Source organism: Vulpes vulpes, chromosome 3 (assembly GCF_048418805.1).
Source record: "Vulpes vulpes isolate BD-2025 chromosome 3, VulVul3, whole genome shotgun sequence".
Lineage (NCBI taxonomy): Eukaryota > Metazoa > Chordata > Mammalia > Carnivora > Canidae > Vulpes > Vulpes vulpes.
In genome coordinates, this window is record NC_132782.1 from 97,287,565 (window position 1) to 97,300,178 (window position 12,614).

The 12,614-nt window shown below is 55.1% G+C and overlaps 1 protein-coding gene across 3 annotated transcripts in view; it reads right to left on the reverse strand.

The window, feature by feature from the left end:
* Positions 1-4,466: 4,466 nt before the first annotated feature.
* SCNN1B (sodium channel epithelial 1 subunit beta) overlaps positions 4,467-12,614 on the reverse strand; it is a 59,437-nt gene continuing 51,289 nt past the window's right edge. For all 3 annotated transcript variants that reach the window (XM_072753678.1, XM_072753680.1, XM_072753679.1), the window contains 8 exons: positions 11,450-11,613; positions 11,083-11,190; positions 8,879-8,996; positions 7,832-7,907; positions 7,416-7,473; positions 6,726-6,787; positions 5,625-5,700; positions 4,467-5,388 (listed from right to left, as the gene is read on the reverse strand). In XM_072753678.1, coding sequence (XP_072609779.1) covers positions 5,008-5,388; positions 5,625-5,700; positions 6,726-6,787; positions 7,416-7,473; positions 7,832-7,907; positions 8,879-8,996; positions 11,083-11,190; positions 11,450-11,613 — 1,043 coding nt within the window. In that variant the 3' untranslated portion in view covers positions 4,467-5,007. The remainder of the gene's footprint in view (positions 5,389-5,624; positions 5,701-6,725; positions 6,788-7,415; positions 7,474-7,831; positions 7,908-8,878; positions 8,997-11,082; positions 11,191-11,449; positions 11,614-12,614) is intronic.

A 12,614-nucleotide genomic window follows, 5' to 3' on the forward strand; every position in this document is an offset into this window, starting at 1 on the left:
GAAGGCTGTTTTTCTCCCTTTGCTCAGTGAATATTTGGTGCCTCCCATGTGCCATCTCTACACACGGGATACCGGTCGGGAAGGAGGGAGAGAATCCCCAGATAAACCAACAAAGAAGAAGATGTCAGATGGTGGTGCCAGGGAAAAAAAGTGCATCTGGGTGGAGGACAGCCCCCAGATCAGAGCCGTGCATGGCAGTGAGGGACCAGTGCCTACCAGGCCCTGGGGCATGTCCAAAAGGTCAGCGGCTTGGAAGTAAGAAGTCACATCAGAGGGGAGGTGGGGGCCAGATCACAGACCGACCTGTAGGCTGAGTTGAGGACTTGGGCTTTTACTTTGTCTTGTTTTACAACTCACAGGATGATGTGGACTCTATCAGATTTTTTTTTTTTTTTTTTTTTTTTTTTGCCAGTAGCTTTTTTTTTTTTTAAACTTTTTTTTTTTTTTTTTTTATTTTATTCATTTATGATAGTCAGAGAGAGAGAGAGAGAGAGGCAGAGTCACAGGCAGAGGGAGAAGCAGGCTCCATGCACCGGGAGCCCGACATGGGATTCGATCCTGGGTCTCCAGGATCATGCCCTGGGCCAAAGGCAGGCGCCAAACCGTTGCGCCACCCAGGGATCCCTGCCAGTAGCTTTAATTGGCCACAGGGAACAGAATAATATAATTTGAGTGACTCAAGCAAATAGGAGTTGAGTTTTTTCAAGATTGAGAAGTCCCACTGCACAGGCGTGTGCCCTGACCCAGTGGCTGTATGGGGTCCGGTACCAGGACCGGCTTCCCTGTAATCCTGACCTCTTCCTTATGTGCTGGCTGCCTCCTCCCAGTGGGGCGACTCCTGCAGCTGCAGACATCACATGGCATTTAGTAGGGACGAAGGCAGAGCAGGTGCTGTCCCTTCCACCCTGGAGGCAAAGGCCTTCCTAGCGGCCTCCGTGGCTTTCTCCTCCATCTCCCTGGCTGGTTCTTGATCACCAGACATCCTCCTGGCTGCCAGCGAGGCTGGGAGCGAGGGGAACAGGACTGCCTCTGGCCAGGGTTCTCAGTCTCTGCGCTCCTGTTGCTTCTGTCGTCTTGGGAATGGTGGCTTTTTGTTGTGAGGCTGCCCTATGTGTCCTAGGATGTTCAGCAGCATCCCTGAGCTCTGTCCACTAGGTGCTGGTGGCCCTCCCCAGCTGTGACAGCCAGAAAGGTTGCCCGAGGACCGGACTCTCCTCTGCCACGGAAACCCTGGCTGGAACCAAGCAGGATTGATGATTTGGGCTGGGAGCACTGGTGCCGTGAACAAGCTGGGTTTCTGTTAGCAAGGGAGACAGCGGACGCCACCCTGTCTGTGGGGTCCTTTATTGGAATTGATGTGTAGTGTGTTTCTGCTTCTGTGTAAACTTTACTTCTCTTTCTCTCTCTCTCTCTCTGACGCCTCTGCAGCCTCAGGGAATATTAGCCCCAGCTCACACACAAAGGAACTGAGGTGTGGGAGGTTTATAGGGCTTGCCTGAAGTCACTGGGGTGCCCCCAGCACCTGTACTCCTGACCACGGGACCCACAGACTCCCGTGAACCAGCCCCTGCAGGCTGCTGACACACCACTGCCACGCTGGCTCTGGCATCCAGGGGTTCCCAAATGTTCTGTCCCCACATCCCAGGAATCAGTTTTGCTGGCCCTGAAAGAACCCGCACCAAGAAAAATATTTTGGTTTCTCATGTGGTAGATCACAGACTGTCCCTGGCAGAGATCAAGCCTGGCTCCTGCCTTAAAGAAGTGAGAGCCGGAAACCAGGAAGGCAGAATGTGCTATGGAAAGTGGAAACCTCTTTGGGATGACCTTTGTGCCAGTGTCCAGGAGAGCTCCTTGATTCCTGGCTTCACCACCTCCTAGCTGTGTGACCTTGAGGAAGTCACTTCACTTCTCTGAGCCTCGTTTCCTTTTGTGATAAATAGGAGCCACAGTGATACCTAACCAGCGTTACTTGAAGAGCCAGTGAGGTACGGTGGGGGTAAGCACATAGGAAGTGTACGGTAAATGTTCATTTCATAGTCTCCAGCGTCTGTAACCTACCTTCCCTTTTGGGGGTAAGACATGGGAGTTACAGAATGCTTTTTTTTCTGGGCAGTTAGCCCCTCAAGCTTGGTTCTTCAGTGCTAAAAGGCCCTGATGGCCCTACGGTCGGAACAGGACAGAGCTCTTCTCCATATCTGTCTGACTCGGAGCCTGCTTTCAGAGAGCTTCACATGCTCTGAATGTTCCCCTGAGAGCAGGGAGGGCAGCCGATGCCTACTGTTGGCCTGGAACCAGTCTCACACATCCACACACAGCTCTGGCAGCAGGGAGTACCCTTCCCACTCCTGCTTCAAAATGTCTCTGACCAGAAGCTCTCAGAGTTCAGGATGACTATGTGGCCCAGGCTGATTCAGTGACCCTCATTCTTGGGGCTTTTGCTGGGACACTATGAGGGAGGAGCTTCCTTCCTGCTATTTAGTTGCTGAGCTGAGGAGATGGAGCCTGGAACGGTGCAGGGAAGAGCAACACAGGAGAGAACTTATTTGAGGGGGACAGCAACGTGGAAGAAAAGAAAGCCGGGAGGTGGAGAAATCACCATATCTAGGTGAACCCCTGGATAAAGCCATACATGAAATCCTTCGACTCTTATTACAAGGACCAATGGATTCCCTTTTCTTAGTTTAAGTCAGCTTGAATTAGTGTGACCGAAGAGCTGGCAAAGGGAGCTCAATAATAATCATTGCTTTGCCTGCCCCACAGCGTCAGATGAGACTGCAAATACGAAAGCTCTGGGCTCCTATAAGGGACTAGTGTTCTCATGAATACTGGCCGCGAGGGGCTGAGGCTGGAATTTTGCCTTCGCCTCTTATTGGAAGAGCGATCTGGGGCATCTGACTTCACCCCTCGGAGTCTCCATCTACGTATGCATAAGATGGGATGGCAGTACTTCTCAGTCATGAGAATTAATTGGAAAAAGACCTACTAAGTACTTGGCCTGGCACCTTGCCTGTGGTAAGTGTCTGATACAATGTTGCCATTGTTTGATAATGACAACAAATAATAGTGTGATGACAACTATCACTCATATAAAAGTAGTAGTCATGGGAGTCAGCGTGGTAACCACCAAGAGCTGGCCTCCAGCCTGCAGACCCGCCTGGCCCCAAGCTGGGAAACCCTCTTCCTCCAGGCCCTCCCCACACCGTCGCTCGCAGTGCTGCCTTTGGCTGGAGTGGCTCCAAGTCTGTGGCACCACCTTCCCCCACAGGTGCCACTGTGGGCACTTAATGGGAGGCCTGCTTATTTGCCTTCCCTGCCAAGGACACAGGTGTTTGGGACCAGCAGGGTTAGGCCCTCTGATGCCCAGGCTCTAAAGCCAGAGCTCCTCATGACTGGGGCTGGCACTGGTCAGCTGTGCCAGACCCCATTCTTCTTTGGCAATGGCTCCTTGATCTCTCTTTGGAGAGCCATCCAGGTTCCCTTCTTGAGGAGTTAAAAATACAGGACGCTCAGTTAAATCTGAATTTCAGAAAAACAACAAATGATTTTATTTGATTTTTAATATGTCCGAAATATCTTTTTTTTTAATTTTTAAAACATTTTTATTAAAACAGCAAGAAAACAAGTGTGTGTGCACATGCACGAGTGGGGGAGGGGCAGAGGGAGGAGAGAGAATCTGAAGCAGGCCCCACACTGAGCACAGAGCCTCACATGGGGCTCTATCTCACCACCCTGAGATCATGACCTAAGCAGAAATCGAGTCAGAGGCCAAACCTACTGAGCCTCCCAGGCACCCCTGTCCCAAATATTACATGGATGTATTTATACTAAGAAATCAATTCGTTGTTTATCTGAAATTCAGATTTACCTTGGGGTCTGTATTTTATCTGGCAATCCTTGGAGCCATGTCCCCACTGTCCAGGACCACGTGATTCTGCTGGGGACCACCTGGCCTCAGGTATGGGCAGGGTCTGCCCAACCCAAGCAGCCTACCCAGCCGGTCACAGATTGTTCAGAGATGAGCATGTGACCCAGTCAGTTACCGACGACAGTCAGCCTGAGACCTTGCTGAGACAATTGAGAACGAGGTATTCTCCTAGCTGTTGGCTGAGCTGGAGAGAGGGTGAGTTTGGACTTGCCCACGGGCTTTCAATGTGAGGGGAGCCCGCCTGGGACAGACTGTGTGACCGGGAGACATCATTTGAGCTGGTTGAGGTTCTTTCACTTGAAAGAATCTTGAGTATTACTCTCTTTCTCTCTTTTCTTGCAACCCAAAGAAGTATGGTGGATGGCATTAAGTCCTAAGACCACTGCTCTGGGGACAACTTGAAAGGGACTTTAAAAATCACCTGCTCGGAAGCCTTTCCTTGGCCAGGCCCTGGCTTTCAAGCCAGTAGGAATGCCGTCCCACCCCTGGAGATGCATCAGGGCACTCCGGCTGCCCAGTCCGACAAAGAACAAAGCTCAGCTGCATGTTTTCTACTTTTATTTTCTAGCACAAAATATATGCCACCTGGTAGCAGCCCCCCTCCCCCACCCCACCCCTGGGCCTCATGCTCTTTCTGCTTTCCACAATTGCTGCCCTTACCAAACCCATTCGCAGAGGTCAGCCAAGGCCAGGACAGAAAAGATTCTGGGGACAGGCAGCACAGCATGTCTGCCTGTTTGTCCCTGGAGCAGATGGTGGTGGCACTGGGAAGAAACTAGCCAGCCTGCAGGTGAGGGTATTCTAGGGTCTCTGGAGCCTGGCTGCGGACATCCCGGCCAAGGATTGGGTCAGGTTGGAGGTGTGGGCAGGAAACCAAAGGAGTATGCACTTCCCACATCTGTACCAGCACCATGACCCTACAGAGCCCTCTACCTGGGACTGGCCAGGAGCTGCTGGTCTCTCTGTAGAGGGAAACAAGACTCTGGCCTCAGATCCTGGCTGTTTAGAGAGAGAGCACCCCGAAGGGAAGCCTTCGGGCAATGATCTCAGCTTCTCGGGTCTGAGTTCTGAGCTCCCTGGGTCTAGATGGCATCGCCCTCACTGTCAGACTCGATGACATCCAGTGGCTGCAGACGGAGGGAGTCATAGTTGGGGGGTGGGGTGCCTGGGATGGGCAGGGTCTGCTCATCAGGGTAGGTCCCAGGATCGGGGCCAGGCCTGGCCACATCAGGCTGGAAGCCAAAGTTGGTGTGAGCCTCCACCAGCTCAGCCACGGTGGGCGGTGGGCCAGCATAGCGAGCCTGGGCTCGCTTCTGCCGCAGACTCTTGGCGAAGGCCACCAGCTTGATGATGGTGATCCACACAAAGTCGATGAGAATCTCTCCAAATTCAATGAGGCACAGCACTGAGCCTCCCATCCAGAAGCCAAACTGGCCACCCAGGTTTGAGAGCAACCAAACGATCTGTAGGGAGCAGGGGTTTGACAGCCTGGTGGGGTTAGGGGTCAGGCTGCACATTCCTGCCCTAAGCCTCCCCTTATAGCTTCCTGTGAGGTGGGCTATTGGCCAAGAAGGGGGATGGGGTGACTATCTCAGCACAGGGAAACCAGTTGGGACTCCTTTAGGGACTCCCCACCCTCAGGATGCAGGGGGGAGGGGCAGCAGAACAGGGTTGAAGTGTTGGGAGCCCCCAGACTCACATTATTGGCTGCCGACTCCTCAATGGTGCGATAGTTGAATTCTTGGAAGTAGATGTTGAGCTTGACAACTCCCTTCCTGTAGGGGCAGCAAGAAAGGCTGGTGCCCCCTCCCCAAGACACACAAACACACATATACAAGCACCCACGTTCACAGGAAAGGCAGCCAAGGGGCTGCCCCAGTCCTCTGGCTGGGCTTCTTGCATGTCCACAACCAGGGCCGGTGAGGTCCAAGCAAGAACCCAAAGTGCTGCCCCTCCTGGGCCCTCTGGACCTTGGAGGGCCACAAAGAGCATCTCTGCCCAGCATCCTTCCTGTGGGCCCCAAGGAACAGCTCTGAGCTCCCCTCTCCCACCTCAGGGGGCCCCAGCCCGTACTCAGTAGGCTCTGCATAGATAAAAGCCTTGCTCTTTATCAGGGGACAAATAGCTCCTTCCCTGCTGTGCTCCCCAAGGAAAGGTCTTCTGCAGACTCTTGTCACTGTTGGCGTACTCCTGTCCTCTCCACTGGGGCTTCCTGAGGGTATGGACCTGTGTCTTTCCTGTGCTCAATTTGTGTTTGTGTTTGATGGATGAAAAGATGGAGAAATGGGTGAAGGATAAGTGGGTGGATGGATGAGTGGAAGAATGGATGACTGGATGATGGGGGGATGAATGGCTGGATAGATGAATGGGAGAAAGATTAGATGGATGAATGAATGAATGATGGATGGGTGGAAGACTGGAAGGATAGGTGGATGGGGGAATGAGTAGGATAGATAAGTGGGTAGAGGAGCAAATGGATAGATGGATGGATGGATAATGGAGGGATGAATGGATGGGTGGGTGGATGGATGGATGAGTGGGTGGATGGATGGATGGATGGATGGGTGGATGAGCAGGTGACCTATGGAGGAACAGCCTCTCCTTTGGGAGGTGGTAGACCCTGAATTCCATTGGCTGGCTTCTCTCTCATTCCCCAGTCCTCCTCCTCCAGGGTTCCTCCTGGATCTGACCAGTTTGAGAAGGTGTCTGAGTAGCTGCCCTATATCCCAACCCCTCCCCTGAGGCTCAGGTTCCTCCCATTTTCTGCATTTCCCCAGCCTCACCCAGACTCTAGGCTCACCTGCTCAAGGTGATATTGGTGCTTTGGTCCCGCTCCTGAGACAGGACGTGGAAAATCCAATCCTGGGATCCAAGAGGGCAGCTGAAAACTATGGCACCTGCAGCATCCCCTCCCAACCAGGGGCCCTGCTGCGGGTCAGGGGCCTGCAGACCACAGCCCCGAAGCTTCCGAAGGCCCCCTGGGACCACGTGTTGGCACCAAGAAGAGGAAGGTAAGAGTGCACGCTGGCTGCTGTTACAGGGAGGAAGCTCTCTGGGTTCCAGAAGCTTTCCCCAGAGGCCTCGCCATCCTGCACCGGCTCTTTCCCATCTGGGGCCCTGGCATGGGCTGTTCCTCTGCCCAGGCTGCCTCAGCCCCTCTAGCTTTAACTCAAATGCCACCTTTGCAGGGAGGTCTTCCCCGACCCCTCTGTCTAAAGCGCTTTCCCCTGGTTACTCCGCACGCATCCTCTTTACCTGCTCCCATGATCACACTTGGAAATGGTCTGATTTCCGTACGTTGTCTATCTCCCCCACTAGAACGCAAGCTCCCTAAGAGCAAAGGACTATGCCCTTCTCGTTCACTGCTGTGTCCCCGGCACAGTGCCTTGGGGCACCCTGGTGGAAGGACCAATAGCCTGCAGACCTAGGCCCAGACCTGTCCCCAGCCCAAAGATGGGTGGCCAGGAGCCGGGCCACCCCAGTGCCTCACCTCAGAGGCCTCAGAAGGCCAGTCGGCCATGGAAATGGTCATCTTGTACTGGGTGTCACTGGAAGAGAGAAGGCAGCTCCGTGGCTGTCGCTGTCCCTGCCAGCACCACCCCTTCCCCAGGCTTCCCAATCTCCATGCCCCCACTCCTAGCCCCTGGTCTCTGTGCCCCCCACCCTGCCCCCCTAGTCTCTGCACCCTTATCCCTGTCCCCCAGTCTTTGCACCCCCATCCCTGCCCCCCGAGTCTCTGTGTCCTCCCCCTGGTCTCCATGCCTCCCACCCCTGCCTGCCCTGGTCTCTGTACCCCCACCCCTGCCCTCCGAGTCTCCACGGAGCCTATTGCTGCCCCCTGAGTCTCTGCACCCCTCACCGTTGCCCCACCATGCCCTCCCCTCAGGTCTCTGCACCCACACTTACTTGCAGGACTCCTTGCACATGTTGATGCACGTCTCCCTCTGGGCCACGCTCATGCGCAGGTGTGAGTAACAATAGGCTGAGCAGGACGGGGTGGGGGTGAGAGACTTAGATGAGGGTTTCTAGAGGTCTTCCTCTCTCCCTTTGAGCCTCTGGTTCCCCCTTCCCTCCTGGCCATGGCCCCCAAGGCCCATGATTTGGTGGTAGGGGGGGAGCTGTCTGTCCAAGTTCTCCTGCCATAGAGGGTCAGCCCTTCCCTCCCTGTCTCCATGTCCAGCTGTTTCACCCCAGCCTGGCCTGGAGGAGCCTCTCCCCAAACATCCCAGACTCAGCCCAGCAGGATGTGAGCAGCTTCCCCTCTGCCGGGGGGCCTGGTGCTGGGGTCCTGCACCTTGTGCATGAAGAGATGGGAGATTGAAACGGAGAGGCTCCCCCTCTTGGCTGCATATTTCATTGGTTTTAAGCGGGGCTGGGCCTCTCTCTGCCTCTGACAACATCCATTACATTTGGACAACACCAGGGCTCCTGCTTCTGTGGCTTTGGGCCTCAAACTCTTGGGGGCCACTTCAGTCTCCCTTCCCACCCAGCACCCCATGGAGAGACCCGGTGAGCCCACAAAGACACAGACAGCATGCTGTGGCCATGTGGGTGCATGCACACACACATCTATGTGGGCACACGAACCAGCGTACACAGATGCAAACGCTGGAAACAATCCATACACGAGCATGAACACACGTACAAATGCATTGCAGTCCCGAGTGCTCCTGTGCATTAATACTCAAACATACAGATGCCCTCTCCTGTGTGCATGAGGAAATGTCAACACACACATGTGCCCTCGCCAGCAGCTGCACACCCAGCTCACGTGTGTGTAGGCATTTACGTGGCATACATAAAGCAGGAGGGAGGGGGGCTGCGGGCCATGGAGGCTCAGGCCTGGCCACAACCCTGGCCCCGCTGAGGACACACAGCTCTGCCCCCTGCTCTGTGGTCAGAGCCTGGGCAAGCAGGGGCACAGCTGGCCAGCTGCCCTGGCCCCCGACTCACCCCAGTCTGGAAACTCCCGGTTGTTGCAGTATCTCTCCCCATGGGGCAGCGGGTATAGGTAGTGGGCACAGCTGCAGTTCTGGATCATGTGGTCTTGGAAGCAGGAGCGAATACAGGCCTGAGGTGGGAGGGCGGGAGAGCACGGATGTGACTGTGATGTCCCCAACCCAGCCCCAGGGGGAGGGCGTCCCGGGAGCCAAGGAGCCAGGGGAGGGGTCCCTCCGTCTGAGGAGCTGCACCGCCTGACCCTCCCACCCTCAGGATGTCGCTGTCCCTCTCATTCCCTGGTCCCTGCAGAGGGACTCAGGCCAGACCCAGCTCTCAGAGGATGGCCCCGCCACCTTTCAGATCTGGGCTCTGCACGTGACATGGAGAGGGGCAGCTTGTTCCAAATCCTACAGCCAACACTCTGATGGTTCTTATTAACAGGGCTGCCAGCCTTGATGGAAGAGGAAGTGAGCAGAATGTCCCCTGGTGGGGACAGGGGGAGGAAGAGTGGGGATGGCACCCTGGGGACTTTGTGGCCCGAGTCTCTACTCGTGCTGGGGTTTCAGGTCACCCCGACCTGGTTCCAGTGCACTCAGAGCCCAACTATGTGTCCTGCGGTCACTTGTGGGTGGAGCAGGGTGACAGTTGCACCTGTGGGCTAAGCCAGAGGGTCCTGGCGCCGCCTGGGGATGGAAGTGGCTGTTACTCATGTGTCTCTGCTTGTCCAGTTTCCCAGGTTCCGCATGTGGTGGACCCCTCGCCCCAACCCTTGATATCTCCTGCTCCTGGCTCTGCTGCGGGCTTTTCCCCTCGCAGCCCAGCACATCTGCTGCGGGCTTCTCCCTTCACAGCCCAGAACAGCCCACAGGTCTGTTCTCCCCAACAGACCTATGGCCTCCCTGCGGGCACAGCCAGGAGGAACAGAGCTGGGGCGAGGGGGCCAGTGGGGTTGGACAGGGAGCTCTGACTTTGGGCAAGGGTCTTGCATTCTTCCAGACTTCACTGTCTCGCCTGGAAAGGAGGAGTCCTCTCCGGGCCCCATGACAGAGGCTGGTGGAGGGGCTGGGGGTAGGGGTGAGGGATGCAAGCAGAGCACGCGACCAGGGTCTGGGTCTTTCCCAAGGTCTCTGGCCAGAGGGATGGCTGCCCTGGATGAAGCAAGAGCTGAGCTTTTTCTGGAATGGGGTCTCTATAAGGCTGGGCCTGCTTGATGCCTCTGTGGCCTCCCTCTGTGCTGCCTGTCTGTCTATCCCTTCATTATCCCTTGGAAGGTTCCCCCAAGTTCCCCATTGCAGGCAGAAGCCCCTCCAGATAGAAGGCTGCCACAGGGTGTGGGGCGCACAGGTCAGCTGGACAGGGTGGGCAGGAGGGTAGGCGGGTGGGGGGCGTGGATTTCCAGGGCCCACAGGCACAGAGGGAGGCCTCAGTTTCCTTATCTGCAAAGGCAGCCTGGGCTGGGAGAGAAGTATACACCAGTGATTGCATTCAACACCTGTGCAGAGATTTTAGATTGTCCTTTCCACTGGGATTAGGTCTTGGGACAGGCCTCTCAGTGGAAGGAGGAGGGATGGAGGCCGGATACCAAGAGGGACTTCCCAGGTAAGTTGATGAGGCCTTTGTACTGGAGCCTATACACCCTGATTTCCTCATTCCTAATAATATTATCTACATCTTAGCATCATTGTGAGGATTAAGTAAATCTATGTATGTAAAGCACCCAGAACAGTGCCCGCCTAGCACATGATGAGCCTGCTACTCTCTGTATATTAATACTTACATCAAATAAATGATATATATATATATATAAAATAAATGCCATTACTAGTATGTTAATAAATGCTATTACTCCCTTGTGGGGCATAGAAAGGACCAAAGGATGACATAACACATGTGAGCCCCGTAGCACAGCATCTCTCCCACACCAGAGTTCTTCCAGGGAGACCCGAGTGAGATCCCTGTGTTCTGGGCATCCCCAAGGGCACAGAGGGGTGGGGACGAGCAGTGGCCAGCCCCGGGCCCTGGTGAGCACCCAGGGATGGGACTGGTTCCGTAACCCCAAAGGCCACAAAACCCGCCAAACCACCCTGTGGTCACCAACAAAAATCTAGTAGAGCCAGCCCTGCCAGGACCAGCTCCCCCAGAGCCCTGAGGCCTCAGGCCTGGTCGATGTGGATGACCATGGTCCCAGGGTCCTGAGGCCTGCCCTGTCTTCCCACCTGGATCGAGTAGGTCGTGTTGTAGTCACTATAGAGGTTTCGCACAGGGACGTCGGAGCCGTTCACGGTGCACTGGCTGTAGGGCTCCCCCTTGCGCTCCAGCCTGTCCTGTGTCCAGAGAGGTTGCCTGGAGGTCTCAGTCACCCCTAGGAAGCCTCCATTGTACCTCCCTCCCATCAAGCATGGGGGTCGGTGGGGATGCCAAAAGGGGATGGAGAGCCACAGGCCCCGGGAGGTGCCAGAGGATGCCCATCTTCCCCCCAGCGTGGCTGCCCTGGCGGGGGGGCTCCAGCCAAAAGACAAGGCAAGAACAGACCCCAAGGGAGGTGGGCTTCCACCCTTAACTCCCCTAGGGCTGCGGCCATACCACCAGCACTCCGATGGATGTCTCTGTCCCCGACATGGCATAGATGCCCTCATCTTTGATGAAGGGGTACGATCTCTGCTCATGGAGCATCAGCCGGGCACCGGCCGTGGACGTGAGGAAGGGCACATAGTCTTCCTGGCCTATGTCCAGGATCAGCTTCAGGCCTGTGGGAAGGGGCTACTGAATTCGCATCCCAAGGCTGAAGGGAGACCCACCATCCACCTGTCCAGGTCCCCTCCCCACCCAGCCAAGGCAACCTCCAGGGTCCACCTAGGAAGCTAGCTCTATCTTGAGAAATTGAGACTTCTTGCCTTCTCCGAGGCCCCCATCCTAGCTCAAGCTACTATGTCTCTTCCCAGCCCCATAATCTCTTTTCCATATGGCAGGTAAGTCTGGGGGTGCAGCACTGTACCACCCTACCTCAGATCACATGGGTCCTTGCTCTCCTCCCTCAATCCCTATTGGCTTTCAAACTCCTTCTTGCTGCTGGGACTTCACAAATGCTGTTCCCTCAAGAATGCTCTTCCCTTACTCTGGAATTATGTCCCTGCCTTCACCCTACACCCTTCACCTAGAAACCCCTGCTCTTCCTTTGGATCTCAGCCGAAGTGTCACTTCCCCCAGAAGCCTTCCCTGATTACTAAGACTAGATCTCCTAGCTCTGGAAATTTCCTCCCAAGTACATGCCTCAATTATATGATTCTTTTACTGTCTGTTTTGCCCACTGGATGGTTCCCTTCTTGAGGGCAAAGACTAGACTGCATATTTGATGCACCACAGGGCTGTGTTGAGTGGGTAGGACAACAGGCTAGCATGTACCAAGCACTTGCTAGGTGCTGAGTGCTGGGCCAAGTGATTTACCATACATCACTGGTGCTCACAAGAGCAAAGGTATTATCATAATCCCGATTTTACAGGGAGCAAATGGAGACACAGAGAGGTGAAAGGACTTGTCCTGGGTCACCCAGCAAGGAAGGGGAGTGGTTGGGGTTCTAACACAGGCAGCTGAGCTCCTTGGTCTTAATCATCTGCCCCCATGAAGTGAGTTGACCGATGTTTCTGATACATGGTGATCTCAGGGACATGCGGCTGGGTGAAGGGAGGTCAGCACCCCCCACCCACATGCCCTCTTGACCAACAGCCTTGATCCTGAGAATAACAACCT